The sequence below is a fragment of the Microtus pennsylvanicus genome, chromosome 5, assembly GCF_037038515.1.
Source record: "Microtus pennsylvanicus isolate mMicPen1 chromosome 5, mMicPen1.hap1, whole genome shotgun sequence".
NCBI classification, from domain to species: domain Eukaryota; kingdom Metazoa; phylum Chordata; class Mammalia; order Rodentia; family Cricetidae; genus Microtus; species Microtus pennsylvanicus.
Window position 1 is genome coordinate 57455708 of NC_134583.1, and position 25701 is coordinate 57481408.

Here is a 25701-nt window from a genome sequence, read left to right on the forward strand (position 1 = left end):
GTATCCATTTTTTTTTTTTTTGTTTGTTTGGTTTTTGTTTTTTTCGAGACAGGGTTTCTCTGTGGTTTTGGAGCCTGTCCTGGAACTAGCTCTTGTAGACCAGGCTGGTCTCGAACTCACAGAGATCCGCCTGCCTCTACCTCCTGAGTGCTGGGATTAAAGGCGTGCGCCACTACTGCCCGGCCTTTGGATATCCTGTTGTTGCCCTATGTCGTGAAAATCCTGTAATTTCGGGTCTGTAAGCCCAGCATCTTCATGTGCTCCAGCAGATTATACATGGGTGGATGTGGAGGTAGTCCAACTCATAACCCTGGTTCAGCGCCTGGGTAGTTGCAGGGTTGGTCAGCTCACTAGCTCTCCCTTGTCCTCACCACTAAGGTGAACTTCAGTTATAGATTTTAATGTAATTTTATGAAAGACATTATTTTTTAATTATTTTACTTATATTATCTACTTTAGCGATTTATATTATCTGGTAGACTTCTAATAAGACATTTGTCCTGAAATACAAGCAGATTGTTTAGTATCCCTTTATTTGACATTTTAACCTAAATTATTTGGAGCAAAAATTGGGAATAGAAATGCAAATTAATTACTAGGAAGTACATTATTAATATACACAATCGTAGCCATTAAAAGCTGATGAAAAAAAAATCAATTCATGGCATTTTAATTTTGAAAGGGCATAAGAAATTTTGTAAAATCCCATTTTATTTAATTTGTGCATACAAAAACTAAAATTTCTTAAGTGTCTTTTGACCATTTGCTATTCTTCTATTGAGAATTCTTATTTAGATCTGTACCCCATTTTTTAAAATTTTTTGATCTTGAGTTCTTTATATATTTTGGAGATCAGACCTCTGTCTGATGTGGGATTAGTGAAGTTCTTTTCCCATTCTGTAGGCTGCTATTTTGTCTTATTGACTGTGTCCTTTGCTTTACAGAAGCTTCTCAGTTCCAGGAGATCCCATTTTTGTTGCTCTCAGTGACTATGCTACTGGTATTTATATTTAGGAAGTGGTCTCCTGTGGCCATGTGTTCAAGGCTACTTCCCACTTTCTCTTCAATGAGGTTCAGTGTGGCTGGAGCTATGCTGATGTCTTTGATCCATTTGGACTTGAGTGTTGTGCATGGGGATAGATATGGGTCTATTTGCATTCTTCTACATGTTGTCATCCAATTATGCCCCCACTTTCTGTTGAAGATGCTTTCTTTTTCCATTGTATAATTTTGGCTTCTTTGTCAAAATTCAAGTGTTCATAGGTGTGTTGATTAATTAATATCAGGGTCTTCAATTTGAATTGCTCAACATCCTTAGCCATCAGGAAAATACAAATCAAGATGAGATACCATATTATACTTGTCAGAATGGCTAAGATCAAAAACACCAATGACAGTTTATGTTGCAGAGGATGCAGAGTAAGGGGAACACTCCTCCATTGCTGGTAGGAGTGTATACTTATACAGGCACTTTGGAAATCAGTGTGGCGGTTTCTCAGAAAATTGTGAATCAACCTACCTCAAGACCCAGCAATATCACTCTTGGGCATATACCCAAAGGATGCACACTCATACCACAAGGGCATTTGTTCAACTGTGTTCACAACAGCATTATTCGTAATAACCAGAACCTGGAAACAACCTAGGTGCCACTCAACCGAAGAAAGGATAAAGAAAATGTGGTACATTTATACAATGGAGTACTAGTGGTAAAAAACAATGACATCTTGAAATTTGCATGTAAATGGGTAGAACTAGAAAAAAGCCATCCTGAGAGAGGGAACCCAGATTTAGATAGACAAACATGGTAAGTACTCACTCATAAGTGGATATTAGATATAAAGCAAAGGATAACCACCAGTTTATCATCCATAATCTAGAGAAGCTAGGTAACAAGGAGAACCCTAAGAGAGACATACATGGATCCCCCTGGAAGGGGAAAAGGGCAAGATCTCTTGAAAATTTGGGAATGTGGGCGGGGGGGAGAAGGGAGGGTGGAAAGCAGGGGTCGGGAGGGAAGAAGGGTAGTAAGGAGGAGAACATGAAGGAATGGGATGCTCAAGAAGGGGGAAGGACAGAGAGGGAGAGAAAAGAAAGTGACATCTTGATTGAGGGAGCCATTAAAGGGCTAGCGATTACATAGCACTAGGGAAATTCCCAGGAATCCACAAGGATGACCCCAGCTAAGACTCTAAGCAACAGTGGGAAGGACGCCTAAACTGGCCTTCCCCTGTAAAATTGATGACTACCTTAATTGTCACCATAGTACCTTCATCCAGAAACTGATGAAAACAGATACAGAGATCTACAGTAAAGTCCCGGGCTGAGCTACTGGAGACCAGTCCAAGAGTGGGAGGAACAATAATATGAATAAAGGGGTCAAGACCATGATACCCACAGAAACAGCTGATCTGAGCTAGTGAGAGCTCACTGACACTGGACTGATAGTGGGAGAACCTGCATAGAACCAAGCTAAGTCCACTGAATACGGGGAACAGTTGTGAGTGCCACTGGCAGTGGAACCAGGATCTATCCCTAGTGCTTGAACTGGTATCTTGGAGCAAATTCTCTTTGGAGGAATACCTTGCTTGGCCTAGATATAGGGGGAGGACCTTGATCTTTCCTGGAAGTGAAGTGTCAGACTTTGTTGACTTCCCATGGGAAGCCTTACCCTTTCTGAAGAGCGGAATGGGGGTGGGGGGAGATAGGGATAGCTACATAAAATAAGAAAATATTGCATTAAAAAATTCTTAATTAAAAAACAAAACTAAAATGAACGACATCTTATTATGATCATTCCAGTAGAGATTGATTAATAATATTGAAGGAAACAAAACCTTAGATCTGAAGATTAAGATCTTTGCCCTGCAGAACACCAGCTATAGCACATAGGAGAATGAGCCCAGGAAATGTTTTTATAACACTTAAATTGAAGACAGATTCTGATATCAAATTAATTAGACAAGATTAATTAGGCTTCTTCAATACAACCCAAGTCATCATGGTATACACAAACACTTTCTACAAAAGACATTCACATGTAAGCCCCTCTATGTGTCAAGAACGACCATTACCTGTAGCACAATTCTTTCCATGACACAGCCTTTTTTTGGGATTGCTCCAGGAACAGAATTTGTATGTGATGAAGTCCAAAGGTAGAGAAGTTTTGTTCCACATGTTAAAAACCTTCACGAACATAAGAATACTGTGATTTTCATTTCAAAAATCTCAAACTTACAATATATCATGACAATCAATTTGAAATATCAATAAAAATAGTATGGTCTTCAAGAACATTTTAGGAGGGGACTGTGTATATATGTATGTTGGTTGGTATGTAAAATGAATAAAAAGAGAACATACTAGGAGGAACCAGCTGGCTGGGCGGTGGTGGCACACACCTTTAATCCCAGCACTCAGGAAGGAGGCAGAGGCAGGCGGATCTCTGTGAGTTTGAGGCCAGCCTGGTCTATAAGAGCAAGTTCCAGGACAAGCTCCAAAGCTACACAGAGAAACTCTGTCTTGAAAAAACAAAACAAAACAAAAAAACAAAAACAAAAAAAAAAGAAGGAAAGAAAGAAAAAGAAGGAATCAGCTGCCATATTGTATTGAGAAGTTAGGTAAAATATTAAGGGGGGGCAGGGAAGAGAAATTATGGTCATCATGTAAAATAAATGAAAAAACTTTAATTAAAAATATTACTGTGTAGGATCAGAACAAAGAAAGGGAGAATAAAATGCACCTTGGAAAGAACGACACTGGGGAGAGAACACAGAAGGGAAAAGGACAACCACTGTCCCCAGATACACTCTAAGCAGGAAGGTGAAAAAAATTGTCTTCCAAAGTTTTTTTGAGAGACCATGACTTGAAGGTCATGGTTTGGATTACAGCATTACACCCTGCTTTTTACCATTGTTATAAAAAGTACATGCCAAGAAAATCAGTAACTGCTTTGTACTGAAGCACAAATTATTTGATGTAAGCTATACATGAGAGCTCCTCAGTGAATTTTTTCTCTAAAAGATTAGACAATAAATATTTAGGAGCCAGCATATGTTTGTAATCGCAGTATCTGGGAGGCTGGGGCAGGAGAATCATAAATCTGGGCTACATAGTGACTTCCTGCCTAAATTTTTTTTTTTTTTAAGTAAAAACTAAGGGCTAAACAGTGGTTCAGGGGGCTGGAATGATGGCTCAGAGGTTAAGAGTACTGACTGCTCTTTCAGGGGTCCCGAGTTCAATTCCCAGCAACCACATGGTGGTTCTCAACCATCTGTAATGAGATCTGGTGCCCTCTTCTGGCCTACAGGCACGTATGCAGACAAAGCAATGTATACATAATAAATAAATAAATAAATCTTTAAAAAAAAGAGAGTTGGCTCAGTGGCTTAGAGCACTTGCTGCTGCTCTTGCAGAATACCCATGTTTAATTTTCAGCATCCACACAGTGGCTCACAAAAAATTCTAGCTCTAGGGAATCTAATACTCTCTTCTGATCTTTGTAGTCACCATGCATGTTCATGGTACACAGACACACATATAGGCAAAACAATCATATGCATAAAATAAAATAAACACCTAAAATATATGAATAAATAAATTTAAAAAGGCCGGACATGGTAGCACATAATAGGATTGGTGAGATGTCTTAGCATGTAAGGTGTTTGGTCTTATACCTGACAACCTGTAATCAATTCCAAATCATTCTTACCTACACACACACACACACTAAATAAATGTTAAAAAAAAGGCAGTGGGGCTCATGTATGTTGATCCTCATCCTCGACTACCAACTTATAGTTTATTTAAAACATTTACTTACAGACTTTGATAAATTGTTGCATAGATAAAATTTCTTTTTTCCAAGAATAATCTCTCAAACTTTTTGTGTGTGAATGTATAAAGGCTAGAAAGATGGTTTATTGGTTAAGAGCACTTGCTACCCTTCCTGATGACCTTAGTTTTGTTTCCAGAACCCACGCTGTGCAGCTCACAACCACTTGTGACTCCAGTTCCAGGGGATAAACTCCAAATTATCATTTCATTTATAAACTGTTTTGTATTTTTCAAAAAAACAAAACAAAACAAAAACCAATTTCAGGGCAGGGGAGATGGTTTAGTTGGTAAGTGCTTGCCCTACAAGCATGGGAAGCTGAGTTTGATCTCCAGAGCTCATATTAAGAAGCTAGGTATGCCAGTGTACACTTTCAATCACTGTGCTGAGAGAAGCAGACATAGGTGGGTTCCTGGAGCTCACTGGCCAGCCAAGTTAGCCTAATATATAAGCCCCCGGCAATGAGAGACCCTGTGCTTCAGAAATAAGGTGGATGGTGTTCTGGAAGAAGGCAACTGTGGCTGCATTTGGGCCTCCACATGCACAAATAGGTTACTGTCCACAGGCGAGATGTGCAGAACTCTTAGACCAAGGGCCCACAGCACTAAGGATTGGTTAGTGAGTTAGAATAGTTAAATCCTGTTGCTTCTCTGAAAATGGAGAAAGGTGGGAAATAGGAAAAACAAGATCCTTTTAGTATCAAGAAAAACTGACAGAGTAATGACATTCTGTCATAATATACTTGACAAAAATGAGTCATTGGCTACTGCTTTTCCCCTGGATCCTCTGCATACCCACCATGCTACACCGAGACCACAGCAGAGTGACTACTTTGCTAAGCTCAAAGATCATGTGCATCAGTGTTCCCAGCCCGTCCCCAGCCTGTCTGTGATGCAGAGATATGCCCTAGAATCACAATTAAGTAATACTCACCGTTTAAAGTCAAAAAGAGTCAAAGAAACTTTACCCAAAGTTTCTGGCCCCTTTCTTTGTTTATTAGAATCAGGTGAACTTCCACTGCTTTGATTTAAAATTCCAAACAGAGTAAGATGAAGAATTGACTCTAATGGCAACTGTGATATCTGAATAGGAAAAATGATTCTATGGGGTAGAAAAAAAAATATTCACTGGTGTTAAGAAAAAATTAGATTAAAAGTGACGCTCAGTAATCATTTAATGAAAACTGATTAACTTTAGGTGTTTTATTTCACTTATAAAACAATTTTTAGTTTTAAGTAACTTTTAGCTAAGTAGCAAGTATGGCTAACTTGTACTGTTAAGTCTTAAATGTCATTATGAGCATAAAACTTCAAAAATCTCACAGTTCTTTCTGTAAAAATGCCTAAGTACTTAAAGATATGCAGTTCAATATTCAGGCAAAATAAATTAGACCTTAATTCTGCAACTAGCTATTTACCCAAATAATTATGAGGTCTCTCTATTAAAAAAAATCAGTATTTAAAAAACATTAACATTATAGAATGTCATCATGTATATAGATTTAAAATTTAGGTTGGTTATCTATTAATCAAGAGCAAGACTCTTGTATAGTGTTACTATATAATAAAATACTTAAGCAGTTTATTAAACACTATTTCTAGAGTTCTGGGTAAATTTCTAATCTTTGGCATGACAAAGTCTAGGAAGAATTAATACCATGTTACTGCAATTTTAAGATACAGATGTTTATAGGAATACTTATGAAATTTTCATGTTAATTTCAGTTTGTTTTATAGAATTTTATGTAGAAGATATTCTAACATATTAGTAAGAATCTATTGGATTTCAGTTGAGATAATAATAAATAATAATGTATATATTGAAAAAAATTAAAGAACAGGGCACAGTGAACTATGAAATAATTATAAAAGCAAAAAATTTCACTTACAGTTCATCCCATTTAATAAGATAGAAGAAATTCTTGTACGTGCCAACCTTCTTTGATTGAATAGGTTTAAAAAGATCCTTCCCATTGTGAGACAGGGAACATATCAAGTAGTATTTTTCATAACTAAGAAAAGAAAGCTTAATTTGATTTCTAGGTTAGTAATAATTACCTAACTAACACAACTACATTAGCAATTTCCCCCCAAGTGACAAACTATAATAAACTGGTCACCATTAATTTTATTTTTTTGAAATTCATCTGAAATATAACCTTTGCAAATTCTACAAAAACAGGGAAGTGGTATAACAAAAAGAAGTATAGGGGGAGCATAAGCCCCTAAGTGTCAGTCTCAAGGAGACTGTAGTAATGAGACCCATGTACTATAAGCTGTTTCAGGTATTGTGCTCAGTAAATTACTAGCTTCAGAGCACAGGTAAATGACAACAGACTATGCATTTATCCATTCCTAGGTAAAATCCAGAAAGGAAGTACCAACAATTATCTTTCCTTGGTGCTACTTTCATTACATTTCTGCTTTTTGTTAGAGTTTGTTTAGTTTCATTTGTTCTCTTTCTTGGCAGTGGTGGAGATGTTACTTACCTTTGCTACATCACTAAAATACTCAGCTAATTATATTAAGTTTGCCATGTTTTTATCTGGGCATTTTGGCACATACTTATAACCCAGGTACTTAGGAGGCTGCAGTGGAAGGATCCCTCAGTCTCTGAAGGTGAGACCGGCCTGAGCAACATAGCGAGCCATCATCTCAAAAGCACGATAGACAAAAAGAAATAAGCACTAATAGCCATCTAAATGGAAGTTCCAGAAAAGCACTGTTCTGGTTTGTTACCAGATTTCTAGCACTGAGAACTCTGTTTATAGATGAGGCTCAATAAACACTTATTCCATGACTTAAAAAACCATTTTCAGCTTGGCATGGTGGTGCATGCCTTTAATCCCAGCACTTGGAAGGCAGAGGCAGGTAGATATTTGTAAGTTCGAGGCCATCCTGGTCTACAAAGCAAATTCCAGAATAGCCAGGACTACATAGAGAGACCCCACTGCTTCAAAACACCAAACTCAACCAACCAACCAAAAACCCAACCAATCAAAACAGAAAACAAACAACAAGCAAACAAAAACAAAAACCACTTTCAAGTCACACCATCATTCTAATCTGAAGCTTAATTCACATGGGATTTTTGTTTGGTAACTTTTCAGTAAACTTTATAGTACCAAGCCATTATGAACCTATTTCAATAATATTCTTTTCAGACTTTTCAGTTTATATTAATTATTCCAAAGTAAATTAAAATTGGCCCCCAAAATACTATCCTTTAAAGATATTGATAAAAGAAAAAAAATCAAAAGAAGAAAACCCTTATCAAAACTTCAGTAGAAGAAATATGCTCATGTAGAATTCAAAGACTAGCCATTAGTGACTGTGAGATATTAATGGGGAATAGGGCCTGAATTCTAGTCCCATTACATTCTGTTTCAAATTACCTTGGCTCTAAAGGAAAGGCAGAAGAGCTCAGCAATTTTAAGCTAATTCATCTTTTAAATAAAATATTTGCTTGATAGTTTCATCATATATTCTCTTACTTTTTTAAAAAAACTATTTTTTGAGATAGGGTTTCCCTGTGTAACACTGGCTGTCCTGGAACTAGCTCTGAAGACAGGGCTAGCTTTGAACTCAAAGATCTGACTGCCTCTACCTCCTGGGTACACCACCACACCAGGCTCTCTTGCTCTTTTTTCATGTCATAGGAATGATGTTTTTCACAACAATAATTTCAGATATCTCTATAAATTTATTAAAACCACAAAGGTACAAAGGGGTACTCAGTGATCTTTGTATCATCCATTTAAACAAAGAAAAGTAGTTACAACATTAAGGTTAGCATAGCTTCTGGGCACGGCTGTGCAAGTCCTCTAAGCAGCTACTTACTTTGATACCCAGTTACTGGAAATTCCATGTGCAGCATAGACAGTAAACTGGAGCTGCTCTGTTGCAGTCCACGCTTCCTTGATGCTCCTGCTACTTTGAGGACAGTCTGCAGAACTCTTACTAGAATTTGCATGGAGCCTGAGAAGATCGTAAATTGCTGCTGTTAAGTGATCCAGGCTTACTTGAACAGGATTTTCAGGATTCAGTGAGTCTACATTGAAACAAACTGTTAATTCTCTAAAAGAGCAAAAAATCACAACAAAGTGTTAATTCTCTGAAAGAGCAAAAATCATTGCCAAAATATAAATAATCTAAAGACATACCCCTAGTTGAGTTCTTGGTAGTATCTCCTCCAGATAATGAAGTCACCTATATACACATATATCAATTAGTCAGAAATTGAGCATAATTTAATATAAAATGTTTACTTTTTCTTCCTTTTTTGAGATGGTCTTGTGTAGCTCAGGTTGGTCTTAAACTTGCTAAACTCCTGATTCACATCCAAAATTATGGGATAACAGGGGCGTATTATACACTGGATTTTTGCTATAAATAAACCTTACTTTTGATACTTTGACATTTCTTTAAATGTCAAAGAAACCCTTCTCAGAAGACATTTGTCTGAAAAATTACTAGAATAGTAAGCAAAGAAATAAAGGGCTATAAAAATGCCTTAATCTGTAAAATAACTGCCAAGAAAGCATGAGTTAGAAGTCTCTGCACCAAGTAAAAGCTAGTCTATCATGCCAGCACAGGGGAGTAGCAGGGTATGAAGTAGAAGGTGGACCCTGGAGCTCACTGGTCAGTTAATCTAGCTAATCGGATGAGCTTTAGGTTCTGCAGAAGATCCCCTCTCAAAAGGAGTGGGGAGGTGTAGCTGATACCTGATGTAGTCCTCCAGTCTCCACATGGACATGTGCCTACTCCCAACACATATGCATACACTCACATGAATATCTGCACCCACATAACACACAAATGCAAATTCACAAACAAAAAGTGAAAACATAAACCCAAGTAAACATAACTTTTTTTTTTTTTTTGAGACAGGGTCTCACTATGTAGCGCTGGCTAGCCTAGAACTCAGAGATCTGCTTACCTCTGCCTCTCAAGCCCTGGGATCAAAGATGTGTGCCACTATGCCTCACAAGAAATGATCTTTAATAATACAAAAATTAAGGCAAGCTGGAGTGGGAGTTCACACCTGTAATTACAGTATCTGGGAAGCTGTGGAAGAGTAATATAGCAAGTTCAAGGCCTCCTGGGCCACAGTGAGACCTTGACTCAAAGCAAGCAAGAAAAAAAAAAAGAGCCAGGTATGGTAGTTCATGCCTATAATCTCAGCACCTGTGAATAAAAGCAGGCCAGGAGTTCCTGGATTTCCTTAGCTGAATTAAGAGACAGTTGGAAAATATGAGACCCTGTCTCAGGAAGTCAAACAAATCAGAGCACCTAAAACTTACTATGGAAAAAGAACAAAATCAGCAGTTTTATTTTAAATGAATTATAACTGTTTTCTAACAGAGTACAATATTTTTCACTAGCATGAGAATAACATACTTAAAGAAACTCCATTACCATTAGGTGATTGAAGAAAATTCTTGTATACAATTATTTTAAGGTAAACTCCTCTCTCAACTACACTTTAATGCTTCTTCATCCGACAAAAGAGCAAAAAAAACCAGCCACTTCAGGCATTAGGGCATATGGTGATAGTTTTCAACTAATTTTTAAACAAAACCCCCACTCCCAAAATAAAACCGAACTAAACCAACAACAATGAAACAAACAAAAAACAAAAAGGAATCCCAAATTAAGGGTCATGTAGCTAGAAAGTCTTTGAAATTGAGTAGCCTTGTGAACACCCAGACACGGAGATGGAGGAACAGGTCAAAGATATAGCTTCTCCTTTAATGTAAAGTAACTTGTAGGAGTCACTTTTTCTTTACTCCTTCCAATTGAAGATATAAACATTTCTATAAACTGAATTCATCAAGGCCCCATGGAAGGAAGTATTATGGAACATAGTTTTATTAAAAGCTGACATATGGCACAGAAGTCTCAACAACTGGCTGCTTCTAAGACAAGGCCACTTCCACAGGTCAGGAATACGACTCAAGTGTAATGTACATGGATATTTCCATTAAGAGAGAACTGGCAGCTACTACTCCGTAGGCTCCCTATAGAGAGGTAGGGATCTCACCTATAGGAAGCAATTTGAGCCCACTATTTGATGTCAATGTTCACAAAGCTCCTCCATCATTTCAGCAAGGAATCCCTACCTCACCAACAAAGCAATTCAATCAGCTCAAAAGTAAAAGCCAAAGTGAAAATGACAATGTTTTGTCTACTAAGAGGTGAACATCCTCCTGTTGAAGTGATACAAATACTTACATCAGCGCTTTTGTTCCTTGGAAGGTTAACCACTCGCTTCAGCTTCTTCACCGCTTCTGTAACGGCGGGGGTCTCCACCCCATCTAAAGCACTACAGATTTTTCTTACAGCTTTAATTACTTGGTCGACAGCTCGGTGTTGGCTCTTTAAAAATGGAAAATAAAATAAAAATAAGTAGGTACAATGTAGGACCCATGTCAAAGATGAAGTCAGAAGCTAGATAATTTTGACAATTCTAAGAACAGATATTCTCTATTGAAAAAGAAATGAGATAGCTTCTCAATGATATGGTATACTGTGAAATGTATTAAAACAAGGCATAGTCTTCGCTCTGACACTATTCATATGCAAATGCTACAAATTTAATATTAGAATCAAAAGAAACAAATTAGAAACAGATTACTAAATCATTTTTAAAAACTAGATCTGGCACACACGTGGTATATATACATACATCCAGGAAAACACTCATACATTTAAAATAAAATAAATCTAAAAAATAAGCACAACTAGATTCATCTTTTAAATTCTCACTTGGAAGTAATTTTCATGTTGATAATAACCTCTTCTGTAAAAAAATACTGGTATTAAAAACTAAGTTCTAAGAAAACAAAGCAAACAGAACATCCTTGAGGGGCTGCAGAGACGGACCAGTGGTGATGAGCACTTGCTGTGGCAGATGATCTTTAGGAGTTCAAGGCTAGCCTGGTCTAGATAACAAGTTCCAGGATAGCCAGGACTGCACAGAGAGAGCCTGCCTTAAAAAACAAAACAAACAAACAAAAAACCAACAACAGAACAAACAATATCAAGAGGATCTGAGTTTGGATCCTGTCACTCACACAAGCTGAGAACCCCATAAATGCCTATAAGGAACTCCACATGTACGCAGGCATGTGCACCCCCATACGTACATGCACATACACAAATCTTAAAAAATAATAAAAGAAACGCTTAATTTTTTAAAAAAATAAGATTGGTTTTAGCAGTGTTGGGTCAGCTTGCTCTCTCTCTCTCCTTTTTGTTATTTTTTTTCCAACACAGTATCCTTACTGGCCATATGGGAACTTTCACAGTCCTCCTGGGTCTACTCCCCACGCCCCCACCTGTACCCTCCCAAAGGAAAAGAAACACAAGTTCAATCTGTGTTGCCTATACATTTACCAGAGCACGATCAAATGCCCAGTGACCAGCCCCACAAAGAAACATGAATTCTTCCTTACCTGCTCCTCTGCCTGAAGCCATCACCTGTGGAGAGCTACACCTCAGCACCCTTATCACAATTTTTAAGTTTCTGATGACTTCCTGTCTGTGCTATTTTCCTCCACACAATCACAAAAGTAGCTTCCCTGCCCTTCAGTCAGCAGGAGCACAGATCATGGGCCTACATACAGTCTGTAGCAATAGCACAGATTACAGATAGTGTCTGTGGCCTGTGCTGTGGCAGAGGGCTGTGTTGATTTCAGTGATATGTTCTGCCATCAGAGACCATCCTGAGATCTTTCTCCACTTAAAAATTTTATATCTATTTATTTGTGTGTGTTGTGTATCCATGTAAGTGAATGCCACGTGTGTGTAGTTATCAGCAGAGACCAGAAGAGTGTTGGATCCCTTGGATCTGGCAGGTATTTGTGAGCTACCTGATGTGGGTACTGGGCACTTGTGGTGGTTTGACCAAGAATGGCTCCCATGGGTTCATGTATTTGAATGCTTAGTCACCAGGGAGTAGAACTGTTAGAAAGGAGTGTGCAGTGTTGCAGGATATCTTTCTGTACGCTGTGAATATGTTTTGTTCTCATTGGTTGATAAATAAAGCTTCTGGCCTATGGCAAGGCAGGATAGAGCCAAAGGGGAAATCCAAACAGAGATAAAGGAGAAGAGTGGAGTTTGAGAGACTAGCCAGCCAGCAGCCAAGGAGGCAAGTCACGTAAAAAGTAAGGTAACAAACCACATGGCAAAGCATAGATAAGAAATATGGGTTAATTTAAATGAAAGAGCTAACTAATAATAAGCCTGAACCATCAGTCAAATATATATAATTAGGTTAAGCATCTGAGTGATTATTTTAAAAGGAGTTGAGAGGCTGGGCAGGACAAAAAAAGTTTCTGATTACATTTGGTGCCCAACGTAGAGTATGTACAACCACATAAAGCCTGAAAAAAGCTTTTAAAAAAGGTTCTAGACACACAAAAACAGATTCAAAAACAGCTTCTTGGTAGCCAGATTTTTTTCAAATAGGCTCTGTTTACTGGTAGTGAGTAGGAAGCTCCTTTAAGAGATGGCTTCCTGCCTTGGTACTGGCAGTATGGTCAGTTCTTTTGGGAGTCTTGCTATGGAGCACTTGATCGGGGTTTATGGGCTGGTGGGCTGCACACTCGGTGGCAACATGGACTCCAGAGTTGGGGAGATAAGGGTGACTCTCACTGGTACCTCTGTCATGTTGGGAACCCAGGTGAGGCAGAGCAGCAACCAAAGCTGCCGGTTTGGTCCTAGCCGCTTGCATTTGGCAGTTTAAAGACTCCTGGTCAAAAAGGATTACAGATATGCAATAAAAACATATTTAGATAAAAAGAAACCTCTCTAAACTGGTCACAATGTGTTCAAAACATGTGTAGGTTTAAGAAAAAATAAAAAGAGTATGCAGTTATAGAAAGGAATAGTTTAAAAAATAATATAAGGAGGAGCAGAAGGAGGGAGAACATGAGCAAGGAAGTCAGGACCTCGAGGGGTGCATCCACCCACTGAGACGGTGGGGCTGATCTAATGGGAGCTCACCAAGGCCAGCTGGACTGGGACTGAAAAAGCATGGGATAAAACTGGACTCTCTGAACATGGCGGACAATGAGGGCTGATGAGAAGCCAAGGACAATGGCACAGGGTTTTGATCCTACTGCATGTACTGGCTTTGTGGGAGCCAAGCCAGTTTGGATGTTCACCTTCCTAGACCTGGATGGAGAGGGGAGGACCTTGGACTTCCCACAGGGCAGGGAACCCTGACTGCTCTTTGGACTGGAAAGGGAGGGGAGAGGGGGATAAGAGGAGTAGAAGGAGGGGGGAGGGAAATGGGAAGCTGGGAGGAGGCAGAAATTTTTTTTTCAATAAAAAAAAAATAAAATAAAAAAAAATTAAAAAAAGAAGATAGAAGCAAAACAGTAAAAAAAAAAAAGCCATGTAAAAATAGGAAATTCACCTGGAGTCTGGATCCTGTCTGTATGTTATTATGTTGGCTTTGAATTTTTTGATGGCTGATGGGCAAGAGACAGCTACTAGGAGACATGGGATTGAAAGAGAGACTGATAAAATATACCAACCTAAATATTTTTAAAATGTCTTAACTTTAAACCAAAAGTCAAAAAATATATTTGTAAAATGGAACTTAAAAGATGCATTGCTTTGGAAAAGCAGCTTTACTTTTTTTTCACAGGAAACAAGATGCTATGAATTTGTTTCATGTTAAGATGGGCCAGGTTTGATAAAGGGAAACCTCCTGAACCTTGACATGTGATATCTATTAACAAAGGTTATAACTGGTCTTCCCAGGACTTGGACAGTACCTCAAATTTTTCAGGGTCCCCATAAGATCACCAGCACCAACCAGCAGAAAATAATCTAGAGAACTATACCCAAACTCCCAAAATATTGGATATAAACGTTGTTTTCATTTAAGGGGGGTTGGTTATAAACTGTTATTGATCACAGTCGATCTCTTCCTAAAAGAAGAAAGGGAGATATGAATGGAAATGTATGACATATAAATAATGGGAGAAAAGGATTATTGAATCCACTTTTATTCTTAAATCAACTGTTAATCTCAAAATATTTTACATTGGTATAGATTTTAGTTTACTGACATAAATTTAAGGTCAATTTTGTTATGCTGTATGTATATTTCTACTCTTATTTAAAGTGTTATGGCAATTCATTTTAAAATGTAATAAATAATAAAAATACAGATTAATAGTCATTTATAATAGTTAGATTTTTTAGGTATACAAAGATATATTTAAATTATATAGGTAATTTTCAAACACTTCAAAAACATATAGAATATGGCATTTAAAATGTTTTAAGAACTTAAGACTTTTAGCCAAGTGGTGGTACTGTATGCCTTTAATCCCAGCACTCAGGGAGGGAGAGGCAGGTGGATCTTTGTGAGTTCAAGGCCAGCTTGGTCTACAAAGCTAGTTTCAGGCCAGCCAGAGGTACACAGAGAAACCCTGTCTTGAAAAACGAATTAAAAAAAAAAAGGAATTTAGACTTTTCTCAACAGTAAGACATGTCTGTTCTTGGCAGCACCAATTACTTCAAAGAGGATGACTGGTATTGAAGAAACTTACTATGGAGTTTGCCTTTAATGTGGCAAGGCTAGTCATTTGGGCAAGAAACTCCTCTTGCCTGGAATGCTTGACAGTATGCTGTATAAACTGGACATGCAGGACCCACAGAAAAATGACCACTAAACTTTGCCAAAACAAGGCAGGATGGTCCTTTAGGTTCCTGTTTCACAGAAGAAACTTAGGACGACACAAAGGAAAATGACTGATGAAATTTGCCAAAATAGGCAGGACAGTCCTTCAAATTTCCTGCTTCAGAGAAAAGTCTGCTAGATACTTTACACCCATAGGCTGAAGATGCATCAATGCCCCACTGTTACACAAGAACTTGGGTGACCCTCCAGGCAGTCAGATGTCTCTGTCATTTCTAGAGTTTTGAAAGTTGTTTAATGCACTTCCTGTTTACTCAGGTAATATTATGTCCTTCTGGGGTTTTTGGTGGAGTTGAAGACTAAATAATTTATAGTTTTCCTTAGTTATGATAAAAAATTTGATATGAAACTTTAGACTCACAAAGATGGGACAGATGATAGAGTATTTTCTTTAATTTTGCCACACACAAATAGACTAGATATTGTAACTGCAATTCTTGCTTGATAATTGTTTTGTTATATGCAATTTTACTATGCTAAAATAAAAATCTTTCTTTTTGATTAGACAGAAAGGAGGCTGGAGAGATGATGGCTCACACTCACTGGCTGCTCTTCCAGAGGTTCCAAGTCATTTATAATTAATTTATAATTTAATATAATTACATTAAATTAATAATTTATATTATATTATATAATATATGATCTATATTATATAATATATAATTATATAATATATTATGTTATATATTGTTATACATTATATAATATATGATATAAAACACAATTATATTATACAATATAATTAATTATAATATAATTTAATTATATTAAATTAATAATTTAATAAAAAACATTTATAATTAATATAAGCTTTTTATTGATTATTTTAAAAGTAGCTGCAGGACAGGGAAAGACAACAAAAAGCCTCCATTTACAGTACAGCCTTGTTGGAGGAAATATAACACTAGGGATGGGCTTTGATTTTATTATTACATATATTAGTTAACTAATTGCTGCTTTTTTTTTCTTTTTAAACATCTCAGTATATAACCCAGACCGACCCCAAATGTAAACTTTCTCCAGTCAATGCAGTGATAGGATTGCTGAAGTATACCACCCTGCCTTGGCATGGATCATTACTCATTTTACACATGCATTGAAATGTCACATTGCATTCCATAAATATATGTAATTATTTTGTATCAGATACCTATAAATTTTTAGGGCTACATAAATAGCTCAGTCAGTACAGTGTGGTCCTGGCCTTGCAAAAATGAGGATCTTTGTTCAACTCCAAGAACATACATAAAAAAGCTAGGCATAGTGGTATATGACTGTAATCCCAGTGCTGAGGAGACAGGCAAATCCCTGAGGTTACCTAGTCAGCCACCGTGGTGGTTTAAATGTTTATGGCACACAGAGGCTAATATATTTCAGTGTTTGGTTCCTGAGCAGCAGAATATTGGATTGGCGGGTATGGCCTCATTGGAGATATGTCACTGGGGTGGGCTTTTTGAAGTTTTGAAACTTCAAAACTTCAGGGCCAGCCTCTCAAGTTCTCGGTCTGCAATTTGCAGATAATGTGAGTTCTCAGCTATTGCTCCAGCACCATGCCCTCCTTGTTGCTGCCATACTCCCCATCATGAAGGATATGGGCTAGCCCTCTGAAACTGTAAGCAAGCCCTCAATTAAATATCTTACTTTGTAAATTGCCTTGGTCATGGTGCTTATTCACAACAATCAACAGTAAATAAGATAGCCATACTAGCCTACTCAGTGAACTCAAGCCCTGCCTCAAAGGAAAGAAGAACACCATGCTTGAGGAACGATGCCTGAGGTTATCCTCTGGCCTGCACATACACATGCACCTGTACATACAGATATTCACTCACAGAATGTAGCTTTAAAGACTTGAGCAACAGAAGCATTCATAGTCCCTCTCCCTTCTCTTAGACAGGGACTCACTATGTCTCCTAGGCTCTTCTCAAATTCATAAGCTCAAGGGATTCTCTGTTTTCCTCCTGTATTACTGTGATTGTGCACTACACACAGCTTAAAGATTCACAAAACATTCATGTTACACTTTTATGTCAAGAACTATGAAAGGCTGCAGCTAAGCTCAGCATCTTCCCTTTAAGTCTATTTTTCTATTCTTGAGGCTTGGCTACCATATATACATAAGCCAAATGCTTCTTTTACCTTCAAGCATAAGTGAAACCATCTCATTTTCCATTTTAAATAGCCAATTATGGTGCAGTTCTCAGGGCCTGAATTGAAGATCAGCTTTCAAGTCCCCCTTTTTAGATATCTAATTTATATTTCTGCTTCTTTTAACTAGCCTTCATGTAAAAACTTTCCAATCTGAAGGTCTGTAACAATGTCTCGCACTATTCCCCACTACTCTTAACATGTGATAAGCTAGTGTACAGTCTAGCAGTTCTAAATCCTCCCTTCTTTTGCTCTTTGTAGAGCCAGAACTAAACTCACATTTTTTGGCACTAGAGGGCACTAAAAGGGCACTTTAACCAAAAAGCAACAGGGCTAGGTTCCAGTCCTGTATGCATTTATTCCTTTCTTTTCAGTTTACTAGGAGAGCTCAGTGGTTCTCAAAGACCAGCCCTACCTGTACCCTTAGGCCACTTTAGCTAAAATTCTTTGGGAAGTTTCTTTACCATGGGCAGCCTCTATCCTCCTGTGGTAGCCATAAGCTAAAGTTCAGTCTGGGGAGAAGGTTTATGAGAAGTTATGACGTCCTAAACTGTTCATTTCTTTACAGCCTAGTCATGGCAATTGCTTTTTCACATCTGCAACTTCTGAGCCCTTCTTAATAAAGACTAGCAAATTTTCTTAAAAAAAAAAAAACAAACCACAAAGTATCCAGGTGTGGTAGCATCCATCTGTAATACCAGTACTTAGGAAGCAAATGTAAGAGTGAAAAATCTGAAGTCATCCTGGTCTATACAGTGAGTTCTGGGCCATCCAGCCTATATAGCAAGGACAGGAAAACCCTGCCCCCTACTACTGCCACACTCAAAGTCACTAATTATCAGGTATGATAATACATACACATCTGTGGTGGTTTGAAGAAAAGGTCCCCCAAAGAAAGTGGCCTTTGAGGAGGCGTGGCCTTGTTGGAGGAAGTGTGTCACTGTGGGGGCAGGATTTGAGTCTCTGATGTTCAAGTTCCCTTCAGTGTGACTATTAGTCAATTTCCTGTTGCCTGCAAGATGTAGGACTCGGCTATTTTTCCCACACCATGTCTGCCTGCACGCCACCATACTTCCCACCATGATGATAATGAACTGAACTTATGAAACTGTAAGCAAGCCACCCCAACTAAATGTTTAAACTTTTATAAGAGTTGCTGTGGTCATGGTGTCTCTTTACAGCAATAAAAACCCTAACTAAGACAACATCTATAATTACAGTAACTTAAAAGTCTGAGGTGGCAATACTGAGATCGTCTCAAAATCAAAACACACACAAAACAAACAAACAAATATTAGTTAAGTAAATATTTTATATTTTGTGAGTCATCCTCTAGTGAGATTCAATTCTAGCCTTTTAAGGGTGAAGACAGATAATAAGTAAGAGACAAAAAGTTTACAAAAACAGGCAGTAGTAGGCTAGATTTGGTATATGACCTATCAGATGTCAATTTTTGCTTTGAATCCTCTTTTATGGGATGGAGAGATGGCACTACAGTTAAGAGCACTGGCTGCTCTTCTGTAGGATCTGAATTTGATTCCTGGTATCCACATAGCACCTTACAACTGTCTATAACCCCAGTCCCAGGGGATCCAACACCCGCTTCCAGCCTCTGCAGGCACCAGGCATGCAAACACTGAAAAGACACTGAAGCAGGCAAAACATCTGTACACATAAAATAAATAATTTAATAATTAAAGTTTATTTTTTAAAGGAAAAGAATCTTTTTACTAAAAAGAATAAACCATCTTTTGCCCATTCACTAATGATTACTTAGATTTCTTATTCAAGCAGCCAGCACAGAGGCTAGTAATACAGTTCTGGTCAAGTGTCAGCATGTGTCACTGTGGTTTCAATTGTGTGTATACATATGTGCATGCAAGTCTGTAGTCTCAATACTTAGGAGGAGGAGGCATGGACGAGCAAGAATTCAAGGTCAGGCAACTGGAACTAAATGAGACACCAATTCAAAAACAAAACAATCCGATATAGTATACTGCCTTGACTGGTCAGTGACTGATAAACATTAGTACAGATAGGTGGTCAATTATCCACAGCATGTTATACTTTTGTTCTGGGTATTTATCTGAATTTCTATTTTAAGTCCACACAGAACAGTCATACTGCCAGCACCAAACATGAGTTCAGCTGCTTTCTGAACATGGATCTCCTTGGAGTTGGAGTTACAGATGGTTGTGAGCCATTCCATACAAATGCTGAAAACCAAACTTAGGTCTTCTATAAGAGCAATACAAACTCTTAACTGTTGAGTCATCTCTCCAGTCCCAGCATGCCCTTAGAGTATTACAAGCCATTTTTTTCTTTTCTCAAGCCCCATACTGCCACTTTAGCAAAACAGAGTATTTCTAGAAAAATAAAGTCAAGAGAATTAAAAATTTCTGCAACTTCATGATCCCTTTGTAAAACTTTTCCTAAGAGAAAGTAAAACATTAATCCATACAAAAACTAGGAATACATGTATATATTTCATTATGCCAACATTATTCATGATAACCAACTTATTAACTTAAGCCCAGATATACATTATTGGATGTACAGATGAAATGTGCTGTAGCCATTCAATGGAATACTATTCAATAAAAAGGAACCACTGGTAGGGCTAGGGAGATGATAAGGACCTGAGTTTGGATCTTTAGCATCCACGTGAAAAGCTGGGTGTAGGGCTGTAGAGATAGATGTCTCAGGGGTTAAGAAAGTGCTCTTACAGAGGTCCCCAGTGTGGTTCACAGCACCCATGTGAGGTGGCTCTCAGCCACCTGTAACTTCAGTTCTAAGAGACATCCACAGACACTATGGCCACGACAACTCTTATAAAGGAGAACATTTAATTGGGTGGTTTACAGTTAGAAGTTCAGTCCATTATCATACGCTGGGACATGGCGGTGTATAGGCAGACACAGTGCTGGAGAAAGAGCTAAGAATTCTACATCTTCGATCCACAGGTCACAGAAAGTGAGTTCCAATACTGTGCATGTCTTGAGCATATATGAGACCTCAAAGCCTGCCTATACAATGACACATTTCCTCCAACAAGGCCATACCTTCAAAAAGTGCCACTCTGTTTGGGAGCCATTTTCTTTCAAACCAACACACACACGCACACACACACACACAAATTAAGTATATATATATATATATATATATATTTACAACATACCACACAATGTAAAAAATTTTTTTTAAAGTACAAACTACAAAAGATTAAATGGTTTAGTATTTGAGAAAAGTAAAACTGACAGAAAAATAACTATATTTCTTTTACAAGAAATGTGCAGAAGAGGAAATTATGAAAGAGACAGGAATTGGCTCAGCAATTATTTGAGGCTAGAGCTGGAAGGAGGGTCAACTGCAAAGTATAGATGAAAATGCTCTAAAACCGGACTGGGGTGATGCTGGTAGAGTTCTGTGAATTTGGTAAGTCTTTGAATGGTGGTGGATGCCTAATAATGCTTGTACTAGCATTATTGTAATGTCTCAAAAAACAACAAACAAAAAAATTGAGGCCAGGCTAGGCTAAATAGGAAGACATTGTCTTAAAGCAAACAACACTTTAACTAAACTTTAAAGGGAAATAAGTGGTATGAGTTGCTATTTTAGACAAAGAGGTCAGTGGAAAGCACCGTGATAACATTTAAGTACTTAAGGAGGGAAAGCCAGGCAAATACCTAAGGGAAGGGCACTACAGAATACAGGTCCCAGGCTCCCTGCTGGGGAGCACACCTTGGCACACCAAAGAGCTAGGTTTTGGATGAAATACTAGGATATAGGAAGTTAAGGAGGGAGGTTCACAAGTTCAAGGAAAGCTGAGCCTAAACAGTAATTTCAAACTAGTTTAAGAGCTCACTTTGCTTTACTGTTAATTTTTTGTTTTTCTGAGTCGGGATTTCTCTGTGTAGCTTTGGAGACTATCTTGGAACTCACTCTGTAGATTTATTCATTTATTATGTATACAATGTTCTGTCTGTATATATGCTTGCTGGCCAGAAGAGGGCACTGGATCTCACTACAGATGGCTGTGAGCCACCATGTGGTTGCTGGGAATTGAACTCAAGACCTCTGGAAGAGCAGTCAGTGCTCTTAACCTCTGAGCCATCTCTCCAGCCCGAGTTTATAATTCTTAATTATCTTTTTTGAAGACAAGATCTCGTTCTCCTGGAACACACTATGTAGATCAGGTTGGCTTTGAACTCAGAGATCCACCTGCCTCTGCTTCCTAAGTACTGGGATTAAAGATGTATTCTACTACACATCTACCTGGTTCTAAAAGTCATTTTTTGTCTCTCTTTTTTTTTTAATTTGACATCTGCTTTCTGTTCCTATTTCACTTTTAAAGTAAACTTTTCATTTGGAATAATTTTAGAATTGTAGGAAGTTACAAAAATAGTACAGAGTGTTCCCATATAAACCAGTTAAGCAGCAGCTTGCATAACCATGATCCATTTGACACAACGAAGACTGGAGCAGCGGGCACACAATCAAGTAAACCCAACCTACTCAGCCGTGCCAGTGCTTCCACCAGCTCCCTTTCCTGCTCTGTTCCAGGATGCAATCCAGGATACACCATTGAGTGAATTATTTTTAAAGTATCATTTTGGTTGCCTGCGCATGCTCGGGGGGGGGGGGAGTTACAGAAGGAAAAGCAAAGAATTTGGAAGAGCAAAAGTAAAGAATAACACAACTGACTTAGGAATGATAACGGTCACATTCTCCATTTGTTTTCATGACAGAGGTGGTAAGAATTAGGTTTAATGTGGAAGATGAAAGATCTTTTTTCTTAAAAGGTCAAGAATAACACCAAGATTTTAGCCTGAGCAAACAGGAGAACAGAGTTACTATTTATTAAGGCAAAATAATAATAGTAACTTCTAAGTGAGGAGGCTACATCTAGGTAGTAGCAGGGGATGTATATATGGGATATCTTCTCATTTTGCTCCGAATCCAAAACTTCTCTTTAAAGTATAGTCTTGGGCCATTGAGATATCCTAGTGGGTAAAGGTATTTAAAGTCAAGCCTAATGATCCAAGTACAATGCCCCAAATTCACATGGTGGAATGGGGAAACCAAATTCAGCAGTTTGACCTCTGACCTCCTCTTGTGTACTGTGCATGTGTGAACACATACATTCATATTCTCCCCATCCCCACTCCCAGAGATAGCTCAGTGGTAAAAACACTTGCTGTTAAGCCTGACAATCTGAGTACAGTCCCCAGGACCCGCCTGACAATCTGAATACAGTCCCCAGGACCCACATGGCCATATGGTGGAAGGAGAGAACTAACTACGGACGTTGTCTTCTAACTTCCACACAGGCATGCCTACACGGCACCTTCCAATTTGTGTATGTGTGTGTGTATGTAAAAGTTACTTAAAGTGCTAGAGAGATGATCAGACATTAAGAGCACCTGCTGCTTTTATAAAGGACACACCCTCCCCAGCACCAACATGGTAGCTCATAACAGTAACTTCAGTTCCAGGATATTTGGTGACCTTTTCTGGCTTCCCTTGGTACCATACATACAAGTTTACAAGTGTCAAACACCACACAAACAAACAACTAGGTAGGTAGGTAGGTAGGGAGGGAGGGAGGGAGGGAGGGAGGGAGGGAGGGAGGGAGGGAGAGAGAGAGAGAGAGAGAGAGAGAGAGAGAGAGAGAGAGAGAGAGAGAGAGATAAAGAGATAGACAGACAAATTTTTGCCAGGCATGGTGGAACACACCTTTAATCCCATTTGAGCAGCAGAGGCATGTGGACCTCTTATGAGGTTGAGGCTAATCTGGTCTATATAGAAAGTTCTAGTCCAGCCAAGGTACATACACCATGACTTTGTTTCAAAAGAAAACAAAATTCACCAAAATAAATCTTAAAAAAAAAAAGCAGGTGTAAACAAATCTACAGAAAGACTAGGAAAAAAAAATAAGTACTACTAGATTGGGATTATGTGCATGTCTGATGACCTTAAGTACAGTTTCATTTAAGTGCTAGTAATGGGCCAGCAAGATGGCTTAGCAGGCAAAGGTGATTGCCACAAGCCTGATAAGCTGAGTTTGATTCCTGGAATCCACATGATAAAAGGAGAAAAGCAACTCCTTCAAGTGTATTCTAACTTCCACAGGCATACTTACAGACATATTCGTGTCCATTTACAGAAGAAACAACTAAAAAAAAATTTTTAAAGGAGTGCTGGAAAGGAGCATAGTTGGAGTGGGTACCTAAGAGAATAGGAAAAGGAGAGAGAAGCAGCAAAACCACATACTTTCAGTTTTGTTGTAAAGAGAATGGAGAAGTGGTGTGGCTGACAACAGGTTCTCATTATGTGTGTGTGTGTGTGTGTGTGTGTGTGTGTGTTTATGTATGCATGTATGTATATCTGAGAAGTACATGTGTGCCTAGTACCCAAGAATGCCAGAAGAGGCCATCAGATCCCTTGGAATTGGAGTTACAGATGGATTTGAGCTGCCATGTAGGTGCTGGGAGTAGAACCCAGGTCCTCTACAAAAGCAGTCATTGTCTTATTTGATGAGATAACTCTTCTCTTACAATGATTTTTTTGCGGGGGGGTAAATCAACTAATCTTATAGCTGTAAGATACCATTTACACTCTGATAGCTCCCAAGTATAGTATCTCTACTTGGACCTCTTGTATTAAATTCCAGATTCATATCAACTACTCAGTGTCTCTTCTGGATAGTTAAAGCTATCTCAGACATCCAAATTAGCTACTTTCTTTGTCACTGTGACTAAAGAGCTGACAGAAACAGCTTAAGGGAGGTAATTATTTGGGTTCACTGTTTCAGAGGGTTCAATGTGCCAATGTTGTCTCAGGATGTGTACTCAGAATTTCTATATGGTGATAAGAATGTACTAGTAGTAGAGCTGGCAAGATGACTCAGTAGGTAAAGGAACTCACTGCTAATCCTGACATATGACTTTAGTTCAATCTCAGGAACATACATGGTAGGAGAGAACCAACTCCTGCAAGTTGTCCTTAGTGTGTTGTGACATGTGCATACGTAAAAACACCCACATGGGGAAAAATGTACTAGTAATTAGCAATCTGTTCATTTTACATTTCCATCTCTCATGCCCTGCTAACGCTTAACAATTTTGCCTCCAAGTATTATTAATCAGCTCTCTCTGTAGCAGTCATAATGCTTACCTTTTACTTGAATTGTTACAAAAATCCTTCCCTTTGAAATCAATTCTGCCACTTTTACACCTAACCTCTACATTATGTTCAAGTTAACTTCAGAAGACAGGGCTAAACAATTCCCACAGTATGAGTTTGGATAAAAACATCTTAAGTAGCTAGATCCAATATTCTGTAAAAGATCAGCTAACTTTTTCTAGAAGGGATCAAATAATAAGGGGCTAAAGAGATGGTTCTGTGGTTAAGACCACTTGCTCTTGCAGAGTACCGGAGTTTATTTCCCTGAATCCACGTGGGGGCTCATAACTGTCTGTAACTCCAGTTCCAGGGGACCCAATGTCTTTTGATTTCTGAGGGCACCAGGCACTTAAATGGTACACAGACATGTAGGCAAAACACTCACAGACATAAAATAAATTTTATGAAGTTAAAATAGTTTAGGCTTTCCAGGAAATAGAGTCTACATTCTAACTGAAATGAAAAATGAAATTTATGCCCTGGTAATGCTGAATCATGTGTGGGCAGTCCATATATGGTGGTTCTGTTGAACCTGTTCATATTGGGTTTCATGGTCTAAGTTGATGAGGACGACTCTTCCTCAAGAGGACATCATATCTTATTACAGATGGTAGTGAGCCAACATGTGGTTGCTGGGAATTGAACTCGGGACCTTTGGAAGAACAAGCAGTGCTCTTAACTGTTGACCCATCTCTCCAGCCCTAGTAGACTCTAATATTGGAATATGAAACAAAAATGACATCAAACAATAAGAGCAAATAGGTTTGGTGGATAAAAAAATTCATTTACAAACTCAGAAATTAAACTAAGTATGG

At 38.3% G+C, this 25701-nt stretch overlaps 1 protein-coding gene across 1 annotated transcript in view; it reads right to left on the reverse strand.

The window, feature by feature from the left end:
* Pik3c2a (phosphatidylinositol-4-phosphate 3-kinase catalytic subunit type 2 alpha) overlaps positions 1-25701 on the reverse strand; it is a 111644-nt gene that overhangs the window by 28955 nt on the left and 56988 nt on the right. Inside the window, exons 9-14 of the mRNA XM_075971990.1 lie at positions 11068-11211; positions 8997-9042; positions 8674-8884; positions 6723-6845; positions 5768-5935; positions 3075-3186 (exon numbers count right to left, since the gene is read on the reverse strand). Coding sequence (XP_075828105.1) covers positions 3075-3186; positions 5768-5935; positions 6723-6845; positions 8674-8884; positions 8997-9042; positions 11068-11211 — 804 coding nt within the window. The remainder of the gene's footprint in view (positions 1-3074; positions 3187-5767; positions 5936-6722; positions 6846-8673; positions 8885-8996; positions 9043-11067; positions 11212-25701) is intronic.